Source organism: Chiloscyllium plagiosum, chromosome 6 (assembly GCF_004010195.1).
Source record: "Chiloscyllium plagiosum isolate BGI_BamShark_2017 chromosome 6, ASM401019v2, whole genome shotgun sequence".
NCBI classification, from domain to species: Eukaryota; Metazoa; Chordata; class Chondrichthyes; order Orectolobiformes; family Hemiscylliidae; genus Chiloscyllium; species Chiloscyllium plagiosum.
In genome coordinates this window covers 113,214,644-113,240,413 of record NC_057715.1, presented here as the reverse complement: position 1 = coordinate 113,240,413, position 25,770 = coordinate 113,214,644, and the positions used below count along the sequence as shown (strand labels likewise).

General features: G+C 42.5%; 1 protein-coding gene across 2 annotated transcripts in view; it reads right to left on the bottom strand.

The window, feature by feature from the left end:
- gucy2f (guanylate cyclase 2F, retinal) overlaps positions 1 to 4,819 on the bottom strand; it is an 83,714-nt gene extending 78,895 nt beyond the window's left edge. For both annotated transcript variants that reach the window (XM_043692449.1, XM_043692450.1), the window contains exons 1-2: positions 4,164 to 4,819; positions 1,354 to 2,169 (exon numbers count right to left, since the gene is read on the bottom strand). In XM_043692449.1, the coding sequence (XP_043548384.1) occupies positions 1,354 to 2,098 (745 nt within the window). In that variant the 5' untranslated portion in view covers positions 2,099 to 2,169; positions 4,164 to 4,819. The remainder of the gene's footprint in view (positions 1 to 1,353; positions 2,170 to 4,163) is intronic.
- Positions 4,820 to 25,770: the final 20,951 nt, after the last annotated feature.

The following is a 25,770-nucleotide window of genomic DNA, read 5'->3' as shown; positions in this document are numbered from 1 at the left end:
CCCTAAACCTATGCCCTCTAGTTTTGGACTCCCCTACCCCAGGTAAAAAAAGCTTGGCTACTCACCTATCCATGCCCTTCATGATTTTATAAACCTCTATAATGTCACTGCTTAACCTCTGACACTCCAGGGAAAACAGCCCCAGTCTATTCAGCCTCTCCCTATAGTTCAAACCTTCCAATCCTTGCAATATCTTTGTAAAGCTCAAAGCAGAGACTTTGATTTAGGAGACTTCAGTCAGGAATGTAAACAAAAAATAGACCACCCAATACATCTGTTTGATATTAACCAATGTAAGGGATGTCGGGCTGAGAGAAGACACTGATGTTGGAGCATCTACCCTGCCAGTGAATTTTGCAGGATTTTGTAAAGTTGTCGCTGATGATATTTTGTTCAAGGACTTGAGGTGTCTGCTGTACATAGTCCAGTAACGTTTGAGGACTCTGGAACTGTATTCAATGGAATTTGAAAGAATGAGGGGGAGTTGATTGAAACTTACTGAATACTGAATGGCCTGGACAGAGTGGATGTTGGGAAGATGTTTCCATTAGCAGGAGAGACGAGAACCAAGGGCACTGCCTTAGAGTAAAAGGAAGACCCTTTAGAATGGAGATAAGGAGAACCTTCTTTAGCCAAACAGTGGGAAATCTGTGGAATTCATTGCCACAGAAGGCTGTGAAGGGTAGGTCATTGAGTATATTTAAAACAGAGATAGATATGCTCTTGATTGCCAAGGGGATCAAACGTTACAGGGAGAAAGTGGAAAATTGGATCGAAAAACCTCTCAACTATGATCAAATGGCAGAGCAGACCCAATGGGCCAAATGGCCTAATTTCTGCTCCTATGTCTTATGATCTTATGGTCTTCTTCCAAATGCATACAGGAAGTCAGGGAACACTGTGCTCCTGTGGACCATGAACTTGTTTGCTTGGTTTGAAGTCTCTATCGTCAAATACTCTTTACCTCAGAAGTGTTTGGATATTTAGATTGATATTCTTTGTGATTATATTGGAGCCTCTTTTCCAATCTATATGAAAATTGTTTCAAGACTACTTCTGTTTTTATGTCTGTGTCTGTATGTATGTGTGTGACCGTCTGTAAACGTTCGCACCTACATGCCTTTGCACAATCAAAAACATGAATAATGCTGCAATAATTAATAGTGTTATACTTGCGAGTATATTTTGCATTCTTTGATTTGAACCAATGAGCCGTCTATCAATAAGTAGAAATTAAGCAAATTTGAAGCAGTATGTCTTATACTCTTTTCATGTGTTACCTGATTCTTCAATGGATAGAGACATACACACATTTACATATGGCCAAGGAACTTATCTTTAACAGAAACTTACTTCGAAGGTCAGGAACATTTTTAATCTTTGTTAAGGTTTTCATCATATCTTCATCAGTGAATCCCATCGAGGTGACAATTCCAATTGGAAGTCCATTGTACCTGAGAGCATTGGATACTTTGTTGGCAGTGTCTACCCAGATATTTTCATTTGAAGATACGATACCAATATGAGCCCAGAGAAAATGCTTCATCACACTAAACAAAACCCTGACAGGTGATTGTAAGGTCCTCACAAACGTAGGGTAGCTGTTGGCATTATCAAGTTGAAAGTTAACACAGGCCCATGAAAAGATTCCCTTATCCCAGTTCTTGCCCAAAAGTGAAGCTGCCTCACAATAGCCTGGGTTCACTGGACCCAAAAATATGGACGCATGTTCTTCAAACTCCACAAAGTTACTGAGTGCCTTTGAAGTCTGGCAATCATCCTGAAGCACCACATGTTCGAGCTTATACCTGTTGTGTAAGGAACTATGTTTGTTAATTCGATCAACTGCCAGCTTGGCTGCCATACCTGGAAGAGCCTTGGAAAAAATTGGGTCACAGTTCCATGGTCCAACAACACCAACTTTGAAAACTAACGTGTGCGCACAGTGAGGAAACACTAATGAACCCAGAAGTAACCACCATAATGATGGAAAAAACTTTAACTTCATAAAGAACCTTTGCTTTGGTGTGTGGTAGCATTGAGGACAATTAATGAACTCCAGTAGACAACCTGTTATTGTCCAACAGGGACTCAGCATTTTCCTGGAAGCATTTAGAGCTGGATCCTAAACAAGGCGGATTCATTCACGAAGAATAGTGACCTCTGCCCCTGAAGAAATGAGTAACATATTTGAATCAAAAAAGATGCATTCAATATCATTATACCTAATGTTACTGTAATCATTGATCAGTGATTACATAGCAACAAGAGTTTCTCAAAATTGTGCCAATATTCAACTAGATCATAGCTGATCTGAGCTTAAGGGTCGAGAGTGAAGTGCTGGAAATCTCTTAATACACTTACCTCACAATAAGCTACCAAAATCAGTTTTGAAATCTTCAATTGACCCATCAGCCTCAATGGCATTTTAGGTGAGAGCTTTGGGACTACAATATAAGAGACTGATTTTGAAATTTTGAAACTTAGGTCAAATTTTGAAACTTAACTTTGACCTTCTAAATACAGTCATGTCTAGGTGTGAACTATCAGATGTTCTTTTAAACATAATTTCAACCACTGGCTGACTTGATAACTGATGACAATATTACATACTGTTTGATCAATGGATAAGGGCACCAAATTCTCCAATTCTGTTCCAAACAACCATGATATTCAGCGGAAATTTGCAGCGATGCCAATGGATTTCAAGATATCCAAATAATGAGAAGAAATCCAATGTCTGTTTAATCCAACTAAAGTTTGAATTTTAGCCAAATAGTCAATATGGAACAATAGATGGATGGAAAGTAAACAGCAGCACATCCAAAAGAGTAGGGTGACAAATATTAATTAAAATAACCTTGTTCCATGCAAATCAGTTAAGAGCAGTGAGCAAAGACATAAGGCACATTGCTATGGATAATAAAGGTATGTATTATATGTATTTATAGCTGTTAAGTGACCTTGAGACATTGCAATCAGCTGGTAATATATATCCCCCAAAAATGATGTTTTATGATTTTCAACAAGAGGAATGTATGTACTTAAAAATAAAGACAAGAGACTTTGAAATTACTTGGCTAATTGATAATGTGAAGTGGGAGAGGTGTAAATGGAGACTGGAGCATACTTAGGTCCAATATAAATTACCTGCTTCTAACCTCGGTCAAATCTATCAGCACAGCTCATCCTAAATCAGTCAACAAGGCGGTATTAAAGATCAGTATCTATTCAATAGAGACATTTTGATCTGTAAATCAATATTTTATCAAAAACATTCACATTTAAATCTTGCAGAGAAACTCTGGTGTTTTTGATACAAAAAGCTTCAGTTTCTGTAATGAAATTGTTGTGCCATATTTAAAGCTTCTTAAGAAATTCATACTTTTGTTGTAGCCTGGGCTGTCAGCCATTTGCCCAAGTGCTCCAATAGATTACTGGTGTTTTGAAAAATGTAACAAAACCTGAAAGGATTCAGGAAGGATATATAAGGATATTGCCAGGATTGGAGGGTTTGAGCTATATGAAGAGGCATAATAAGCTGAGGCTATTTCCCCTGGAGCATCAGAGGCTGAGGGGTGACCTGATAAAGGTTTATAAAACCATGAATGAATAGGGTGAATAGTCAAAGTTTTTTCTCCAGGGTGGGAGATGCTAGAAGTAGAGGGCATAGGTTTAAGGTGAGAGGAAAAACATTTTTAAAGGATCTAAGGGGCAAATATTTCATGCAGAAGGTGATGTGTGCATGAAATGAACTGCCAGAGGAAGTGGTGCAATTACAACATTTAAAAGGCCTCTGGATGGGTATATCAGTGGGAAGAGTTTCGGGGGATATGGACCAATGCTGACAAATGGGACTAGATTAATTTAGGATATCTGGTTGGCATGGACGAGTTGGACCGAAGAATCTGTTTCCATGTTGTACATCTCTATGGCTCTAATAAAACTCTTAATTCAGAGGAGATGTAATTATTGGTGAAATGTGGTTACTAATAAAGCTTTGTCAGCTCAGCTTTATTGAATGATTCAGAAGATGTTTTACTAATGATCCATAAATATTACAAAGACAAATGGATGAGACCTGAACAATCCAACTTACAGAATTGTGTAACAAAGACTCGGAAAAGCTGCCTCCAGCTACACTTATCAAAGGATTAACTTACCAATCCGTGGAGATGGATTGATGCGCAGAGTCTAGTTTCTTAGTCTCACACTTTTGTTGGAGCTGTGCAGGACTGCCACTTTCTCCCAGTTTTAACCGTGGGTTAAAAAAAGTCAACTTTAAATGAAATATAACAAAAATGTCATCAGCCTCATTAATGTGTTATCACTCTTTCCCTTATGACACGACTTCGATAGATGTCACCTTAATGAACAAGATACATGCTCTGCTTGTATTTCGATTTGGTTCCTCCACTAAGCGAGGAAAAGAAACATCTTTTTTGCCTCCAAGGCTAATCCATCACCTTCGACGCTGCTTATTCGGAGAGAGCATTTTTCATGAGCTGTCGAAATGAATAGTACATTCCCAGTGCGACTGTTGCTCGGCTTCACTGATTTCAGGACCGCGGGCAGCGGCACATGTATTTCAGCACCATGGACAGTCCCCACCATGGCCCTTATGGTCACCGTGAGCGCGTTCCCCTCTTGCAGAAATACACGCGGTAGTTATGGGGTAGTCTTGAAGAATCGGTGTTTAGGGTAGTCGCTTGTTTAAAGTTCTTGAAAGCATTTCAATCCTTCACCACCCTGTCTCACTCTCTGCTGCTTGGAGATTCTTCCCGCGATTACCTGCCGAAAGTGACCTCCAATTACACTGCGCCTTCTGAGACGGATCTAATCTCCACTCGGGAGAGATCATGTACTTTTAAAAATAGCTACTAATCCAATTGCGGTGCCATTTCGGAGACAGAGAGAGAGAGAGAGAGGTGAAGCTAGTTAGGAGTTGGAGACGTAGCCAGGTATCGTGAGGGAAGAGTGGAATTTGAACTGGACACTCGGAGGAAAAGTTGCTGTTTGCTTAGTAGTAAATGCTATTGTTGGTTCCCGCATGTTTCCTCAGTAATCGTCGTCGATCTGCTTTCAGCTTGAAATTCAGATGGCTTTCAGATTGGATTCAGATGAAGAAAGTTTCTGATTGTACCCACAGCTTTTTTAGAAGCATGAATATGTTAATTCTGACTACATTTTTGTTAGACTAAATGCACTGAAGTGGGGATATTGCAGATCGCACGGTTGAAGAGCAGTATATTTACAGCATTGTTTAGATAAAGATTATTAAATTCTTCAAGCTTCACTTGGTCTTAGGTCCGGCTGGGACTCCACAGTCCACTGGATGGTTTAAAGACTGTTGACTTTCTCTGGCCCCTTTCCTTCCTGAATGTTTCACGGTTCTCTCATCAAAATCCGGTCAGACACAATGTCCGTGTTTAAAACGGACAGTCTCGAATACCGCGGGAAAGCCAAGATTAATCTCAATCTCCAAGTTGCCTCTTGCAGAGACAAGGGCTCTGTTTATTTCTGGCATAGTCGGTTATTCATTTACAGCAGTAAAGGGAATGGGAGGGGATGGGAGGAGGTGGAAAACGGGTGGAAATTCAAGGGGATGGCGAAATGTTGGTGAGAAGGTTTCATTATTATTTGTTCAGCATAAAGGTCGTGCCACCTGGAGTTTCTGCTAGCTTGCAAATATTCCTCCCTTAGTCAATATTACAAAACCAGATTACCTGCTCATTACAGAATCATAGAAAGTTTCCAGCACAGGAAGAGGCTGCTTGGCCCATCATGTCTACACTGGTCAAAAAAGAAGCCACCAGACCTCATCCCATTCCCCAGTATTTGGTCCATTGCTCTGCAGGTTATGGCGCTTGATGACCTTAACCAGACTCCTCTTAAATGAATTGAGCAGCCTCCATCACCCTTTCACACAGTCAGTTCAAAACTCCAAAACCCTCTGGGTGAAAAGACTTCTCCCCTCTAATCTTACCACCAACTACTTTAAACATATGCCTCATAGACACTGAGGTCTCTTCCAAGGCAAATTGATATATTTGGGAAGGTCCAACCATCTACTATGGTTTAGTAGATGGAGTAAATTCCCATCGACTCTATCCAGACCTTGCACACAATTTTGTATTCCTTTATCAAATCTCTCCTCAGCACCATCTATTTTTGGAGACTTTCTCCAGGCTGTCTAATCTTTCTTCATAGATGTATTTTTCCAACCCTATCAATATGTTCATAAATCTCCTTTGCACCCATGTTAGTGTAATTGTAGCATTTCAGTAATGAGGTGACCAGGACTGCACACAGTCTTCATGTTTTAATTAATGATTTATTGAGTTCCAGCATAACCTCCCTGCTCTTTAAGTTCTATACCTTGGCTGATCAAGGAAACGATTCCTAATGTCTATTTAACCATGTTATCTACCTTCAGGGACTTATGGATATTCACTCCAAATGTTCTCCAATTTATTGTGCATTGCTTTGCTTCGTTTGACCTCCCCAAATATATCACCTCACTCTTCTCCAGGTTGAATACTATTTGCACTTTTCTGCCACCTGATCAGTCCATTGATCTTCCTGCAGTCTACAAGTATCCTCACCCTATCAACCACATGGCTACTTCTTGTGGCATCCATATGATGATCTTTTGATCATATCCCACTTTTACATCCAAATCATTGAGATAGACCAGAAGAACCAGGAGATCTAGTCCTGAGCCCCACAAAACCTCCATGAAAAAAGCTCTCTAGTCACAAAATACTCTTTTATTAAAAAGCCCTTTACTTCTTGCCACTGAGTCAGTGCTGAAGTCAATATTTAGGCAATGCACTAATGGGGCTAATTTTTGTGAAAGCCATGGGACTACTAGCCCTTCTTTATGGTTCAGTTGTACCAAATAAAGGATTCACCACACGATATTCAAAGAGCCTTACAGCTAAATGAGTACTCTTAAAATGCAGTGATTGCTGCTTTTCAGGCAATTCAATTTACATACAACAATCTCTGACAAATGATAAGGAGATAAATGAGCAATTGGCCAGTGGCTCAGTTGAGTGCACTGAATCAGAAAGTCATGCAATCAAGTTTCACACCACGGATGTAAACAAATAACCTGGATTAACATCTATTTGCCTCAATGTTGGAGCTGCATCTTTCAGATGCGATGATAAAGTTAAACTCTCTTGCTTTTTTAGATGATGTACAAGATTCCATGATACTATTTGGAAGTAAAGCAAAGAGCGGCCTGAACATTCATCCCTCGATCAACATCATTAAATCATTGCTGCAGTTTTTTCCTCTTGTTGTTCATGAGACTTTATTATCCGAAACTTCCTAACTTCCACATTACAACACTTTTTTTATTCATTTATGAAATGTATGATTTTCTACTGGACTAGCATTTATTGCTCATCCTTATTTGTCCTGGAGAAGGCGGTAGTGAGCTGTCTTTTTGAGCTGCTCCATTCCATATGTTGTAGGTTATCCCACAATGCCCTTAGGGAAGGAATTCCAGGATTTTGGCCCAGCGCAGTGAAGGAATGGTGATATATTTCAAAGTCAGGATGGTGAGTGGCTTGGAGGGGAATTTTCAGGGGGTGGAGTTTCAATGTATCTGCTGTCCTTGTCTTTCTAGATAGTAGTGCTAATGTGTTTTGAAACTGCTGTCTAAGGAGCCTTTGTGAAATTCTGCAGAACATTTTATAGATAATACACACTGCTGATAATAAGTATTGGTAGTGGACGGAGTGGATGTGGTATCTATCAATCCAGCTGTTTTGTCCTGCATACTTCTAGGAATGAATGTTGTTGGAGCTGCACTCACCCAGACAAGTGAAGTGGCGAGGTGGCTCAGTGGTCAGCACTGCGACCTCACAACGCTAGGGACCCAGGCTCAATTCCAGCCTCAGGTGACTGTGTGGAGTTTGTAAATGGTGATATATTTCAAAGTCAGGATGGTGAGTGGCTTGGAGAGGAATTTTCAGGGGGTGGAGTTTCAATGTATCTGCTGTCCTTGTCTTTCTAGATAGTAGTGTTAATGTGTTTTGAAACTGCTGTCTAAGGAGCCTTTGTGAAATTCTGCAGAACATCTTATAGATAATACACACTGCTGATACTAAGTATTGGTAGTGGAGGGAGTGGATATGGTATCTATCAATCCAGCTGTTTTGTCCTGCATGCTTCTAGGAATGAATGTTGTTGGAGCTGCACTCACCCAGACAAGTGAAGTGGTGAGGTGGCTCAGTGGTCAGCACTGCGACCTCACAACGCTAGGGACCCAGGCTCAATTCCAGCCTCAGGTGACTGTGTGGAGTTTGTACATTCTCACTGTGTCTGCGTGGGTTTCCTCCCACAGTCCAAAGTTGTGTAGGTTTGGTTGGTCAGCCATGTGTAAGTGCCCACAGTGTGTGTGGGGTGCCTTGCCAAGACCAGGTGGACTAGCTATGAGAGATGTGGGATTACAGGGTAGGGCATTTGGTCTAGGTGGGATGGGCCGAATGGCCTGCTTCTACACTGTATAAATTCTAAGGAATATTCTGAGGAATATTACATTCACTCCTGACTTGTACCTCATAGATGGTGGACAGGCTTTGGGGAATCAGGAGGTGAGTTACTTGCTGCAAGGTTCCTTTGTATTCTGAAGAGACTGGACTTGAAACATTAACTGTTTCTTTCGTCACCATTTCTGCCAAATATGCTGAGTTTATCCAACTTTCTGTTTTTATTCATAGCCTCTGACAAACTCTTGCAGCTATTGTCTTTAAATAGTAGAAACAGTTGAATTTCTGGCCAATGGTTAGCACACATGATGTTGATAGTGGGGATTCAGTGATCGCAATGTCTTTGAATGTGTTGCAAAGCACTTTAAGAATTACCAGGTCATTAAAGATTCTATAGAAATGCAAGTCCCTTATTTTCAATTCCAAGTTTCCATCTGTTCTCTTCCGGATCAGCGTGGTCTATTTTGGATTTCTTATATTCATGCACAAATTCTTCTGCACCTTCTGCAAAGTGCAGACGAAAATATTGATCAAGCACAGTCAGTATGACAGGAAGCAGCTCATTAACTCAATGTTATCACAAGCTCTGCAGGTTACTAACTGACCTGTCAATCTACCCACACAACAATAACAGGCTCAGGTATGTGTCTCATACACACCAGCTAATAAACTGCACACTAACAGCAGCAGTCTCACTATGCCCCTGGACCTTGGAGAGCAAGCATGTTGATTAGCTACATGTTAACGTGGTAGCAGGAGATATAATCCTGGTGGCACTAACTTACTCAACCTCATTGTCTCTCACAGGGTGCCCAGCAGGCCCTCAGTGCAATTCCAGCTGCACAGCACAGGAGAAAGGCATCCAGCCTCCCCTCTAACTGCTAACTTTAATAATTTAAGCTGGTTTCCAAGATACAAACATTAAGTTAAGTCAATTTTCCATTATGCCCACGCATATATAATATGAATGACTTTAGCTGCAAGCTCTTGTTAATTAACTCCAACCCCTCTTCCTACAATCTCCTCTTGCCCAGTTTCAGTTGAGTATAATTCCCTCCTTGTATAATCCCACACTCTGATTCTAATCTTGCTTGTCCTCTACCAATCCCCCAGTGCCCGGTGAATGCAGCCAGTTACAGACAGATAGAAATACTGGATAGAAGCCGAGAACAACCAGCACATCCCTCCCCAGCACCGGGTGCAAAGAGAAATCTTTGCATTTCACAAATTTAGGATGTCAAAAATCACTTTATAGCCAAATAATAATTTTTGAAACATGAGCACCATTGTATTGTCAGAAATGGGCCAACCAGTTTATGCACAGCAAGATCCCATAAATGGCAACATGGCAATGATGGGATGTCCTCTTTTTGCAATGTTAAAGGATAACTTTATTTATTCAGGTGATCTTGGTGTCACCATTAAGGCTATTGTTTCATGCCCATGTTTAACTACCATCGAGAAGGTGGTGGGAGCTGATTTTTCGAACAACTACTGAGTTATACCTGGCACAAATAATGATGGCTGATTGTTGGGATCAGATTTCTCAGCTCTAGGATATCCCTGCAGGCTTTCCTCAGGATAGTGTTCTAGTCCCAACTATCTTCAGCTGCTTCATAAATGACCTTCCCTCAATCATAAGGTCAGAGGTGGGGATGTTTGCTGATGATTGCACAATGCTTAGCACCATTCGCAACTCTTCACTTATAGTGGCAGACCATGTTCAAATGCTACAGGATAATATTCAGGTTTGGACTGACAAGTAGCAATTAGCATTTGAACCAGATGGGTGCAGACAATGATCATCTCCAACAAAAGAGAATCTAACCATCTAACCAAGAGATTCACTCCCTTGGTATCCAATGGTATAACCGTCACTGAATTCCCCCATGATCAATATTCTGGCAGTGCCACTGACCAGAAACTACACTGTATTCCGCACTATTGTACTATGGCTGCAATGAGTAACTCACTTTCTGACTTCTCAAAGCCTGTCATCATCTACAAGGCAAAAGTCAGGAGTGTGATGGAATTCTCCCCATTAGCCTGGAAGGGTGCAGCTCCAACAATACTAAGAAACTTGACACGATCCAGGAAGAAGCAGCCTGCGTGTTTGGCATCACCGAGTCTCAGTAGCAGCAATGTGTCGTCTCTACAAGATGCACTGCAGAAATTTACCAAGGCTCCTCAGACAGCACTTAGCAAACCCACAACCACTTCCATCTAGAAGGACAAATACAACAGATACATGGGAACATCACCACCTACAAGTTCCATCCCAAGTCACTCACCATCCTAACTTGGAAATATATTGCCATTCTTTCATTGTTGCTGGGTCAAAATCTTGGAATTCCCTCCCCAGGGGCATTGTAGGTCAACTCACAGTACATGGACTTCTGTGGTTCAAGAAGGCAGCTCACCATCACTTTCTCATGGTCAACTAGGGATGGGCAATAAGTGCCAGCCCAACTAACCTTGCCCACATCCCATGAATGAATAGTAACATGTTTAAAGCTAATATAAGAAAACGTCCAAAGGCATTTCAACAATCTGTTATAAAACAAACCTCTTGGTTATATTGTAGTAATGTCTCTAGGTTCGTAATCCAGAGAATGGTCTGGGAACATGGTTCAAATACCATCACAGCAGCTATTGAACAAAGCTGGATTTGGGGATGCAGTTTGAGCCAATGAAGTATCTGTTGATGTGCAGTCACTGTTGCAAGGTAGAAAACGTTGCAGCTAATTTGTGGAAACAAACTTCCACAAACAGCAATAATCTTGTGTGATGTTAATTGAGAGGTAAACATTGGTTAGGATACCATTAATAATTCTGCAGCTCTCCTTCAAATTAGTGGCATTGGATTTTTCCACCTACCCAAGCAGGCAGACGGGATGTCAGTCTAACGTCCTATTTGAAAGACAGCAACTTTGACTGTGCAGCCCTCTCTCAGTCCTGCATTGGTGTGCCTGCTTTGGGTTTTGCATTCAAGACCTTGAGTGGGATTCAAATATTGTGACTAAAGGTGAGAGTGTTCCCAACTGATTCATGTATGCAACTGCTCTGATTAAGCTGATCAATGTTAACTCTCAGGATATTGATGCTGGGGGAATTTGGTGATGGTTATGCCATTGAATGACAAAGGGGATGCAGTGAAATTCTTGTTGGAGGGAGTCATTAACTGACACTTGCATGGTATGAATACTACTTATCAGTTACACTGACATGTACAACAATAGCCTGAGTGTTCTTTTGGTTTTAGTACATCTGGGCTCAGACTGCTTTATTATCTGAAGAGTCATGAAGAGCCTTAAATGTTGTTTTAACAAGATAATGAGGTGGTTCTGAATCTCCAACATAGAATAAAAAAAATCTACTCCTTTATCCTAATTCTTGGAAAGCAGGTGTTGCTGGCAAGTCTGCCAGTTATTACCCATTCCAAATCACTCTGAGGAGCATAAGGGCACACCTTCCTTCTTGAAGTCTTACAGAGAGCAGTTTGAATTGCTCATAAGGGTGCTAGGGATGGTTAAGATACTATTGTGGTTGTTGGGCTGGAGTCAGATGGAGACGTTGACTGAATTAGAATGGGAGGCTTCCTTCCCTAATCAACCAATTGAGTTTCAATGGCAATCTGATAGTTTCCAGATGTTGATTAAGTCTTTATTTCCAGATTCTTTATGAACTGAATCCAATTCTGATGGTGAGACTGCTCTCCAGTTCTGGATTAGTGATTAGTAATCCAGAAGATCAGCCTAAAGACCTGTGAATACTGGTTCAAATCCCAACACAGCAAATGGTATAATTTAAATTCAATTGAAAAATAACTCTGCGTGGGTTTCCTCCGGGTGCTCCGGTTTCCTCCCACAGTCCAAGGATGTGCAGGTCAGGTGAATTGGCCATGCTAAATTGCCCGTAGTGTTAGGTAAGGGGTAAATGTAGGGGTATGGGTGGGTTGTACTTCGGTGGGTCGGTGTGGACTTGTTGGGCCGAAGGGCCTGTTTCCACACTGTAATGTAATCTAATCTAACAGTGACCATGAAACTGTCATAGATTCTCCTAAAAACCAATCAAATTCAAAAATGTCCTTTAGCAAACAAAATCTGCCATCCTTACCTGGTCTGGCCTAGAAATGGTTCCAGGCTCACAGCCCATGGATGAAGAGATATTTAGTCCTTGTATTGTTGTTTATTAATGTCACCACTACTATTCTTTACTATTTCCATATCACAGAATCTAACTTTTACCAAATAAGCCAGGTGGGCAATTGTTGGTCAAATCTTATACTTTTCTATGATGGACATCTTCAACTCTTGACATTTCCATCTCTTACAGCCTGGTGTAAACATTCTCAAACTCAGTCAACTCCTTGGGAACTGGTTCATTGAACGTGGATATTTAATGTTCATTTACAGATTTGTAGCTGTAAGCACTGGCCTCATTTCCTCTGGGGGTTATTAAACATTTCCCAGCACTATATCATTGGTGATGAATCATTGACAATTAGACTGTTCTCTTGTTCCCTAAATTAATTCCAAGAGAGATGAGTTGGCACTGGAACTCAGAAGGGAGTAAGTAATTGTTTTGTTTGCCAAAAACGAGTTGTATCAGCAAATAAGAAGCTCAGCACTTGGGGAATAAAGTTTTGAAAAGAGTCATAGGGTCTTACAGCACAGATATAGACCCTTCAGTTCAGCCAGTCCATGCTGACCATAATCCCAAACTAAACTCATCCCATGTGCCTGGTCCGGCCCATATCTCTACAAACCTTTCCTATTCATGTACCTGTCCAAATGTCTTTTAAACATTGTAATTGCGCCCACATCCATCACTTTCTCAGGAAGTTCATTTCAAATGCGAACCCCCCCCCCCCACCCCGTGTAAAGAAATTGGCTCTCATGTCTTTTTAAAATCTCTCTCCATTTACCTTAAACATGTGCCCCCAGTCTTGAAATCCCCCATCCTAGGGAAACAACTACCATTAACTCTATCTATACCCCTCATTATTTTATAAACTTTTATCAGGTCACTCACAACCTTCTAGGCTCCAGTGAAAAAAGTCCCATCCCATCCAGTCTTCCTTTACAACTCAAACCTTCCATACCCAGCAACATCCTGGCAAATCTCTTCCGAACCCTCTCCAACTTGATAATATCCTTCCTATAACTGGACGATCAGAACTGGACACAGTATTCCAGAAGAGGCCTTATCAATATCCTGTACAAACCCAACATGACGTCCCAATTCCTTAACTCAAAACACTGAGCAATGAAGGCAAGCATGCAAATGTCTTTTTAACCTCCCCATCTACATTTGACACAAACTTCAAAGAATTATATACCTGAACCCCTAGGTCCCTCTGTTCTACAACACTACCCAAGGTTCGAGCATTAATCGTATAAGCCTAACCCCTGTTTGTTGTACCAAAATGTAATATGTTGCATTTATCCAGATTGAACTCCATCTGCTATTTTTCAGTCCATTGATCCCATTTAATCAAATCCCTTTGTAAACTTAATGTCATCACAACGTATTCTTTACTATTTCCATATCACAGAATCTAACATTTACCAAATAAACCAGGTGGGTTCAGGCATCAGTTGTTGATCAAATCTTATACTTTTCTATGATGGACATCTTCAACTCCTGACATTTCCATCTCTTACAGCCTGGTTAACTGAACATGGATATGGTGACCTTCTCCACTGTCTACTATGCCACCAATTTTTGTCCTGTCCACAAACTTACTCACCACGCCTTCTGTATTCTCATCCAAATCATTTATATAAATGACAAACAGAGAGGACCCAGAACCGATCCCTGTGGAACATCACTGGTCACAAGCCTCCAGTCCAAAAAGCAACTCTCCACTTTCAAGACATGGAGACCACCTCAAACCTTAAGATTCAATTAGACAAAAGCCTGAGGGAAAAAAAAAAGTCCCAGGGCCAATTTTGAACAAAATTCTATATTGATCTTTCAGATTACAAAATATGAAGTGACTGCAATATGTAAAATCAATTACCTTTTGTATGATGCAACCTCTGCATACAACTCTGTTAGGTCTCAGGTATTTCCTTCCTACAGTTTTACACAGCAATTGTTAAATGTAAAAAGATCCAGGTATCTCTATGTCTAAAGCTGCAGATGCTGGAAATTTAAAGTAAAGAACACAAAGGTCTTCAACAGGTCCTCCAAAAAGGAGTTGAATTGGATATATTGAAGTGGATTGAATTGAATTTATTGTCACGTACTGAGGCACAGTGAAAAGCTTTGTCTTGTGAGCAATAAGGGCAGATCACAGAGTTAAGTAGCATAGATAGCAAATAATAGGTAAACAGCAGCAAAAACAAAAACACAGGTACAGGTGAATGTTAAGAGTGTGAGTCCATTCAGTATTCTAACAACAGTAGGGTAGAAGCTGTTACAAAACCAGCTGGTGTGTGTGTGTTCAGGCTTCTATACCTTCTCCCTGATGGTGGAGGTTGTAGAAAAACATTGCCAGGGTGGGATGGATCTTTAAGAATGCTGGCAGCCTTTCCTTGACAGTGGGCCTGGTAGATAGATTCTATAGATGGGAGGTTGGCCTTTGTGATTGTCTGGGCTGAGTTCACCACTCTCTGTAACAGTCTCAGATCTTGAATGGTACAGTTGCCATACCAGGTAGTGATACATCCAGACAGAATGCTCTCGATGGCGCACCTATAAAAGTTGGCAAGGGTATTCGCCGTCATGCCAAATTTCCTCAGCTGCCTGAGGAAGAAGAGATGTTGTTGGGCCTTAATAACTAGTGCAACCACATGAAGAGTCCAAGAAAGCTTGTTGTGGATGACCACTCCCAGGAACTTGACACCTTTCCATGTGTTCAACCTCTGTGCTGTTGATGTGTAAGGGGTCATGAGTAACATCCCGCCGGAAGTCAATAATGAGTTCCTTGGTTTTATCCGGCATTGAGAGTTAGGTTGTTCCCAGTGCATCATTTTTCCAGGTCTTCCACCTTCCTTCTGTAGTCTGTTTCGCCGCCATCTGAGATTTAACTGTCTATATCTCTGTCTACAGATACTGCTGAGTTTCTTCAGCACGTTCTGTTTTTAATTCCAGGTCCATTGAAGCAGTTTATGCCCATATGTAGCAAGATCTGGATAATATCCAGGCCTTGGCTGAAAAGTGGTAAGTGACTTTCATATCACACAAATGCCAGACAATAGCCATCTCCAATAAGAGACAATTGAACCACTGCTCCTTGACATTCAGTAAAATTACTAACACCGGATGGGCCACTATCATTATCCTGCCAGTTATCATTCACCAGAAATTGAACTGACTAGCCATATAAATACAGCGATTATAAGAGATGGTCAAAGATGAGGAATACTGCAGTGAGTAACACAAACCTCCTGACTTCATCATCTACAAGACACAAGTCAGGAATGTGATGAAATATTGTCCATTTGCACTGATGGACGCAGTTCCAAAACACTCAAGAAGCTGATGCCATCCAGGACAAAGCAGTTGACTTGATTAGCACCACATGCACAACCCTTCACCACTGACACTCAGTAGCAGAACTGTGCACCATTTACAAGATGCACTGCAGAAATTCATCAAAGATCCCTAGCCAGTACCTTCCACAACCACTACCATCTAGAAGGACAAGGGCAGCAGATACATGGGTACACCACCCCCGCAAGTTCCCCTCCAAGCCCCTCACTAACCTGACTTGGAAATATGTTGCTGTTCCTTCACTGTCACTGGGTCAAAATCCTGGAACTCTCCTCCTAACAACGTTGTGGATTTACCTACAGCACATAGACTGCAGCAGTTCAAGAAGGCAGCTCACCCTCACCTTCTCAAGGGCAATTAGGGATGATCAGTAAATATTGGTCCAGCCAGCAAAACCTGTGTCCCACAAATGAATTTTAAAAAGATCTAATTTAACTTCTACCATCCCAGTAGTCAACAATACACCTAGAATTGAGTTATTGGCTGATCATAGCACTCAATTGGGCTGAGAGGTGGCAAATAGAATTCAATGCAGCTAAATGTGAGGTGATGCACTTTGGGAAGGATAACAGGAAGGCAGAGTACTGGGTCAATGGAAAGATTCTTGGTAGTGTGGATGCGCAGAGGGATCTTCGAGTCCATGTGCATAGATCCCTGAAAGTTGCCACCCAGGAAGATAGTGCTATTAAGAAGGCATATGGTGTGTTAGGTTTCATTGGTAGAGGGATAGAGTTCCAGAGCCGCATTATCACGCTGCAACTATACAAAACGCTGGTGCAGCCACACTTGGAATATTGTGTACAGTTCTGGTCACCCCATTACAGGAAGGATGTGAAAGCATTGGAAAAGGTGCAGAGGAGATTTACCAGGATGTTGCCTGGTCAGAAGGGAAGGTCTTATAAGGAAAGGCTGAGAGACTTGGGTCTGTTCTCATTGGAAAGAAGAAGGCTAAGGACGGATTTGATAGAGACATACAAGATGATCAGAGGATTAGATAGGGTTGACAGCAAAATACTTTTTCCTCAGATGATGACGTCATCGTGTACGAGGGGGCATAACTACAAATTGAGGGGTGATAGATTGAAGACAGATGTCAGAGGCATGTCCTTTACGCAGAGAGTGGTAAGGACGTGGAATGCCCTACCTGGTAATGTAGTCAACTCAGCCACATTAGGGAGATTTAAACAATCCTTAGATAAGCGTATGGATTATTTTGGGATAGTGACGGGGGAACGAGCTGAGAATAGTTCACAGGTCAGCGCAACATCGAGGGCCAAAGGGCCTGTTCTGTGCTGTATTGTACTATGTTCTATGTTCAATCTCCACCAATTAGTCTACAACAGATCCAAATGTATAGGGAGAGAGCTCTCAATGTTGGAAAGTTTGGGGAATGATAGATCCAAAGCCCATACCTTACCTTAGTTTAGATTAGATTAGATTACATTACAGTGTAGAAACAGGCCCTTCGGCCCAACAAGTCCACACCGACCCACCGAAGTACAACCCACCCATACCCCTACATTTACCCCTTACCTAACACTACGGGCAATTTAGCATGGCCAATTCACCTGACCCTGCACATCTTTTTTGGACTGTGGGAGGAAACCAGAGCACCCGGAGGAAACCCACGCAGACACGGGGAGAACGGGCAAACTGCACACAGTCAGTCGCCTGAGGCGGGAATTGAACCCGGGTCTCAGGCGCTGTGAGGCAGCAGTGCTAACCACTGTGCCACCGTGCCGCCCACCAAACTTCCAGCTCAGCACTGTCCCCATGACTTGTCCAGACTTGTCCTACCTGCCTATCTCCTTTTCCACCTATCCACTCCACCCTCTCATCCCTGACCTATCACCTTCATCCCCTCCCCCACTCACCCATTGTACTCTATGCTACTTTCTCCCCACCCCCACCCTCCTCTAGCTTATCTTTCCCCGCTTCAGGCTCTCTGCCTTTATTCCTGATGAAGGGCTTTTGCCCGAAACGTCGATTTCGCTGCTCCTCGGATGCTGCCTGAACTGCTGTGCTCTTCCAGCACCACTAATCCAGAATCTGGTTTCCAGCATCTGCAGTCATTCTTTTTACCAAAGTCACTGCTCCCTACTAAGCAGTCATCATGTTACATTTTAAATTGCTCAAGTAAGCTATCCCAAAATCTGATTTTCTGAAAGCTGTGCATCTTTGTGGGCGGCACGGTGGCACAATGGTTAGCATTGCTGCCTCACAGCGCCAGAGACCCGGGTTCAATTCCCACCTCAGGCGACTGACTGTGTGGAGTTTGCACGTTCTCCCCGTGTCTGCGTGGGTTTTCTCCGGGTGGTCTGGTTTCCTCCCACCATCACAAAGATGTGCAGGGTCAGGTGAATTGGCCATGCTAAATTGCCTGTAGTGTTAGGTAAGGGGTAAATGTAGGGGTATGGGTGGGTTTCGCTTCGGCGGGTCGGTGTGGACTTGTTGGGCCGAAGGACCTGTTTCCACACTGTAATCTAATCTAAATCTAAAAATCTAATCTAAATCTTGGCCAACTTTCACTGAGCACCAATCCTCTGGATCTAAAAGTTTGTGCCCAAGTTCCACTTCAAAAACCTGCTCCACAAATATAGCTAGATTTTTCAAGCAGTAGGTGAATGAAGGGCGACAGGGAAACGGCAAGAACCTGCAGTTGAGGATGATCACATCAGCCATGATCTCATTGAATGGCGAAGTAGACTCGATGGGCTGAATGGCCTACTCCTGCGCCAATATCTTCTGGCCTTATAGTTGAAATCCTCAGTGCTATACTGCAGGGAGTGCTGCATTGGTGGGACTGCAGACCTTTGAAAGAGAAATTAAATTGAGTCCCTGTTCCCTCTCAGGTGAGTGTGAAAGATCCCACAGTATTTGGCCCCTGTGTCCTTGCCAACATTTATCCACCAATGAACATAAGCTAAAAAAGAAAAATGGGTGAGCTGATTGTTTAAGGGATCCTGCTGTGCTCAAATTAGCTGCTACATTTTCTACAGAAATAAGGTGACTACACTTTGCATGTACTCTACCAACTGAGGCCATGGAAGACCCTATAAAAATGCAAGTGTTCTTCCCTTGCTTATCAAATTGGCAATCAATGAATTAAACTTCTCTTGTTTCCCAGCAACAATGTGTTGTGAGTGTTGACTTACCTGCAGTTTGTGTGAGGTTTAATTTCCACCCTTTCTCTCTGTTTGCTCTTTGTGTACAGTTGGACATCTTGGAGGTGTCCAACATTGAGGGATGAGTGAACAATTGGGAAGAAAGCCCTTTTGCCTGCACAGATACATGCAAAAGATTCCCCAGCTGTTGGGATTCCCTGAGGTGGCATGGGAGTTCAGTGATTAGCACTGCTGCCTCACAGCACCCAGGACCCAGGTGTGATTCCACCCCCAGGTAACTGTGTAGAGTTTGCATGTTCTCCCCGTGTCTGTGCTGTGGTTTCCTCCCACAGTCCAAAGATGGACAAGTTAGGTGGATTGGCCATGGGAAATGCAGGGATTTTACAAGGATGGTTGGGGGGGAGGGGGGGGGGGCGCATGGGTCTAGGTGGGATGCTGTTTGGATAGTCAGTGTGGACCTGCTTCCATTCTGTAAGGATTCTTTGATTATTCTCCCACCTCTGTTGAAGTGTGCTCCCTGAGGTGGATCGGGGCTTTTGGATCAATTTGCCCTTTCCCTTTCCCACCAGTTGTAAAATAGTCAGGAAAGAAATGGCTGTCTGATTCATACTAGACATGAGGAAATGAGCTGCCAAACTGCTGGTGGCCTGGGAATGTGAGAATTTGTCATGTCCAGACCTGTTTAAAAGGTGTGGAGGGGCTTGAGCTATTGTAAAGCCATTGCCTTCTCAGCAACTCTGAAGACTTCCTTCAATCAGTCTCAGCATTCCTTAATAAAAGTGGATCTATAAATCAAGTAATCAGAACTGCAAGGATTGTGAAGGTTTGTAGCTCAGGTTGAGGTTTAGGGTGTAGGTTTGCTCGCTGAGCTGTAGGTTTGATATCCAGACATTTCATTACCTGGCTAGGTAACATCATCAGTGGCGACCTCCAAGTGAAGTGAAGCTGTTGTCTCCTGCTTTCTATTTATACGTTTGTCCTGGATGGGGTTCCTGGGGTTTGTGGTGGTGTCATTTCCTGTTTATTTTCTGAGGGTTTGATAGATGGTATCTAGATCTATGTGTTTGTTTATGGTGTTGTGGTTGGAGTGCCAGGCCTCTAGGAATTCTCTGGCATGTCTTTGCTTAGCCTGTCCCAGGATAGATGTGTTGTCCCAGTTGAAATGGTGGTTTCAACTGGGACAACACATCTATCCTGGAACAGGCTAAGCAAAGACATGCCAGAGAATTCCTAGAGGCCTGGCACTCCAACCACAACACCATAAACAAACACATAGATCTAGATACCATCTATCAAACCCTCATAAAACGAACAGGAAATGACACCACCACAAACCCCAGGAACCCCATCCAGGAGAAAGATATAAATAGAAAGCAGGAGACAACAGCTTCGCTTCACTTGGAGGTCGCCACTGATGATGTTACCTAGCCAGGTAATGAAACGCCTGGATATCAAACCTACAGCTCAGTGAGTAAACCTACACCCTAGTCAGAACTAACCCTAATCCTAACCAAGATACATCCTGCAGGTATAGTGCACATCTTGAATGAGTACACACACACACAAACGTTCATTTAAGTAGTGTTTTCTGAAACCTTATCAAATTACCTGACAGCAAACAAAGTATCTTTAAAGTGTAGTTCCTGTTGTAATGTAGAAAACACAGCAGCCTGTTTGTACACGGCAAGGTCACACAAACCGCAATGTGATAAAGACCAGATAGTCTTCCTTTTGTGATATTTGTTCAGTGGTAAATATTGGCCAGGCCATTAGATAAAAGTCTCTGTTAGTTTGCTAAATAGCAGCCAAGGAATCTTTCACATGTATTTGTGCAAGCAAAGGGGCTTTCTTGCCAATTGTGCACTCATCCCTCAACTTTTAAAGGGCTCCTTGATGTCCCTCTGTGTTCAAAGAGCAGACAAGGCCTCGATTCAATGCCTCTTCCCACAGACCAGCATTTGGCCAGTAGGTGGTCAGTTAGCTGGATAGTTGTTCTATCATGCAGAGTGACAGCAACAGCATGGATTAATTCCTGCATGAACTGTAGTTACCATGAAGTGCTCTCCTTCTCCTCCTCTCCTCTTACCTGAAGAGTGATGACCCTCAGGTTAAGCCACTACCACTTGTCCCTCTAACTCCAATGAGAGAGAAGTCCTCTGGTCTGGTAAGGCTGTGGTGACTCTCTCTTTGCTCTGCCTAGAACTTTGTTGGACTGAGCCTCTAAACCACTGACTCAGAGTGACAGCGGTTCCAACTGCAGACATAGTCATAAAGAGCACACAAGGTGAACAAATTTGGGTGAAATATCAGATTGTGTGCAGGCTCCAGTAGCCAAATAGCCATTATGCAAATTCATGCATAACAGAAGGCAATGAGTGGCAGCTGAGACAATTCCTGAAAAATGTCTGAGGTGATTGTAAACTGCCAGCACAATGAATTTTCGTTTGATAAAAATGATCCATTCAGCCCCTCAAACCTGCTAGCCCCTTCCCTGCATACTGGTTGTGGTTTTAGCTCTGCCTTTCCTGACTGTCCTCCATAAGACTTAAACCTCATGTCAATAAATATTCTATGTAACTCAGCTTTGAAAATATTCAATGATACAGCCTCTGGTGCTCTCCCCCCGAGTAAACAACAAATTCTCCTCATCTCAGTCCCCTAGTTCTAGACTTCCCCACAAGGTGAAACATTCTTTCAGCATCCAGCCATCAGTCTGCTCAGCATCTTTATGCTTCACTAAGACTTCCATTAGAAAGACAAAGGTTGAGGGGGGACCTGATTGAGGTCAACAAAATCATGAGAGGTACAGACAGGGTGGATAGCAAGAAGCTTTTTCCCAGAGTGGGGGACTCAGTGACGAGGGGGTCACAAGTTCAAGGTGAGAGGGGAAATGTTTTCTGGAGATATACGTGGAAAGTTCTTTACACAGAGGGTGGTGAGTGCCTGGAACGCATTGCCAGCGGAGGTGGTAGAGGCGGGCACGATAGGGTCATTTGATCTGTATGTAGGCAGACACATGAATGGGCAGGGAGCAGAAGGATTCAAATCCTTAGAAAATAAGTGACAGGTTTAGATCGAGGATCTGGATCGGTGCAGGGTTGGAGGGCCGAAGGGCCTGTTCCTGGGCTGTAATGTTCTTTGTTCTTTGTTTCTTTGTTAGTACCACATTTCACTCTCCTCAACTCTTGTGCCCTCAGCCTAAGAATGTGGCGCTGTCTCCTTATTAACTCCATGTGATAGTGAAAATTCATAATCAGCATAATCCTAATCTGTTTTGGAGCTCAGGCAATGAAACCTGATTCACTTGTGTCCATAATACACCCATTAAGACCCTACACGTCATCAGCAATAATACTTTGCTGGTGTCAGCTGACAGTAAGGTTGATCTAATCTCCACAGTGTATAATGTCAGCTTCACACGCAAGTCCATCCTCAAAACCTATCACAGGTATTAGCAACACAGGCACTGCAATGGGACATCTGGTGGGGCAGTGGCTAGTGTCCTGCCTTCAGAGCTGGAAACTCTGTGTTCAAATCCCAGTTCAGGACTGAATGAAAGGAAGGCGTGCTCGCAAAATCAGTGAGCAGATGGAATACTGACTTGTTTAAATCCTTCCACCAATAGCAAGTGGTAAAATTGGGATGGGTACCTGTCCAGTCATTTGGTGGTGAACAATCTAAACCCTCTATCATCATTGATCATAGCTCTGGCCTACAACATGCACATAAAATTGCAATTCCTAAAGGGAACTTCCGGAAGAAGTGGTAGATGCAGGTACAGTTACAACATTTAAAGCACATGGTGGCACAGTGGTTAGCACTGTTGCCTCACAGCGCCAGAGACCCAGGTTCAATTCCCACCTCAGGCGACTGACTTTGCCATTCTCCCCGTGTCTGCGTGGGTTTCCTCCGGGTGCTCCGGTTTCCTCCCACAGTCCAAACATATGCAGGTTAGGTGAATTGGCCATGCTAAATTGCCTGTAGTGTTATGTGAAGGGGTAAAATGTAGGGGAATGGGTCTGGGTGGGTCGGTGTGGACTTGTTGGGCCGAAGGGCCTGTTTCCACACTGTAGGTAATCTAATCTAAAAACACATTGGACAGGTAAATGAATAGGAATAGTTTTGGAGGGATATGGGTTAAATGCAGGCAAGTAGGTTAGTTTAGGTTAGGAAATCTGATCAGCGAGGATGTGTTGGATCGAATGGCCTGCTTCCATGCTGTCTGACTCTATGACCAAGGTAGCTGGAATGGATCAGATTGTTGCCAGTAATACAGGATTCAATCCTTCCTCCAACCAGGTAGCAGTTAGAGCTGGCTCCTAACCCTAACTAAAAAAGGCATGTCATCCATAACTGGGTGCCTTGAATAATCTATTTCCCAGCAATGTTATTTACATCTTGTAATGAAATAGTTTATTTTTACCTATTTTCTTAGGCTGTGCCAAATTGTTATTCCCTTTGAAATTTGGCATTCTTACATCTGCTGACTGCAAGATGAAAAACTTCAACAACACATCTCTCTTCAGCAGTCTTCAATGCTCTGTGATCCAGGAGTAATTTGTTTATTGTGCCCTAAGGGGAATTTATCTTTATCAAAGTGACGGATGTCAGTGTGATGATCAGACAATCATTTAATTTCCGTAAGGAAAATCTCTCGTGTTTTTACAGCATCTTGCACAAACTCACACCTTTAGAGTTGATGAAGTCTTTTTTTATTCATTCATGGGATGTGGGTGACACTGACTGGCCCAGCATTTATTGTCTGTCCCTAGTTGCCCTTAAGAAGATGGTGGTGAGCTGCCTTCTTGAACTGCAGCAATCCACGTGCTGACAATACCAAGTGTAACATAAGAAACACAACAACTAATTTTTACACATCAAGTGACATATCAGGATGGTTGACATTGATACTGACAACTGGGAGACAGTCGCTGACACTATAGAGATTCTATTCTATTCTACAGAGATAGGTTGTGTCTGGGTCGGATGCTGTTTGGAGGGTCAGTCAACCTTGGGTGACTGTCTGTGTGGAGTTTGCACATTCTCCCCGTGTCTGCGTGGGTTTCCTCCGGGTGCTCTGGTTTCCACCCACAATCCAAAGATATGTAGGTTAGGTGAATTGGCCATGCTAAATTGCCCATAGTGTTTAGGGATGTGTAGATTCGGTGTGTTAGCCAGAGATAAATATAGGGTAGGGGAATGGGTCTCGGTGGGTTACTCTTCAGAGGGTCGGTGTGGACCTGTTGGGCTGAAGGGCCTGTTTCCACACTGTAGGGATTCTATTCTATCTCTGACCGGAAGGGCACTGACAGATAGAGGTGAAACAATAGGACTTGGTTAGTAACAATATTGGGTTTGTATTCCCAAAGTCTGGATTCATGCTATGGAGGCATGGAGTTCAAAATCCCCAGAGCAACTGAAGAACTTAATATCGACTTAACAAATAACGACCAATAGCAGTAAAGGTGGTGACCACGTAATGACAGCATAATTTCTGAATTGCCACTCATTAATGTACTTTGGGTTACTGTCCTTACCCAGTCTGGCCTACATCTAATGCTTGACCCATGCAATGCAACTGACCTTTATTATCCTCTAGCAGTTTGCTCATCACCACCATATCAAATCCAGTTAGGGATGGACAATTAATACTGTCATCGCCACCAATACTGACACCCCAAGAGTGATTTTTTTAAGAAGTCCCATGTCCAACATTATACCTGGTCCCTTTCCCCATTCCTTCCCTGTTTCCCCTGCAGATGTTCCAGATTTAAATATCTTTATTCCATTAGCCAATGATAGCTGACAGAAAGTTGTTTACTTGATTGTCAGTCGCTGATCAACATTGATTCCTGGTTTGTACACTGAGTAATGCAGGGATACAATATAAAGGAAAGAAAGTAGGGTCACACTGGAGCTCAAACACCACATGAAATCCCATTCGACTTGAGCAGTTAGTGTAGGTGCTAAATGAAAGCAAATAGAAACAGTTTGGTCAATGGGTTTGCTATCTTGTTGTATTCCTTTATTTTTCAGTCAGTTTGTTCCTTAATTCCTCCTATAACCTGTAGCTACCTGCTGGAACACATCTCCATGGTTCTGACAATCTTCCAATACCTCTGTCATCAAAGTTAAAAATTGCACAACACCAGATTATAGCCCAACAGGTTGGACGATAGCGTGGTGTTGTGTGATTTTTTAACTTTGTACACCCCAGTCCAACACCGGCATCTGCAAATCATCTCTCAGCAAAAGTTTTCACCTGTTAATTCAAGGGGTACATGAACATTCCTCAGTCCATTATGTAGACTCAAACTCAATTCATTTCAGATGAAATTAATATATGTTTGTGCGATGAGAAAATTAACTTGCCTGGGCAAGTATTTTGACTGTGGAGGAAGACTACACATGCTGATACACATATCTACATTCTGATAGACACAACACTCACGCACACATGTATACATACTGACACACACAGACACACACATGTACATCCTGACAGACACACACCACACATGTGTACATACTGATAGACACACATATATACACACAGATGGACACACATATTGATATACAAAGACACACACATTTAAATACTGCAACATGCACACAGAGATATATTGACATACGTATAC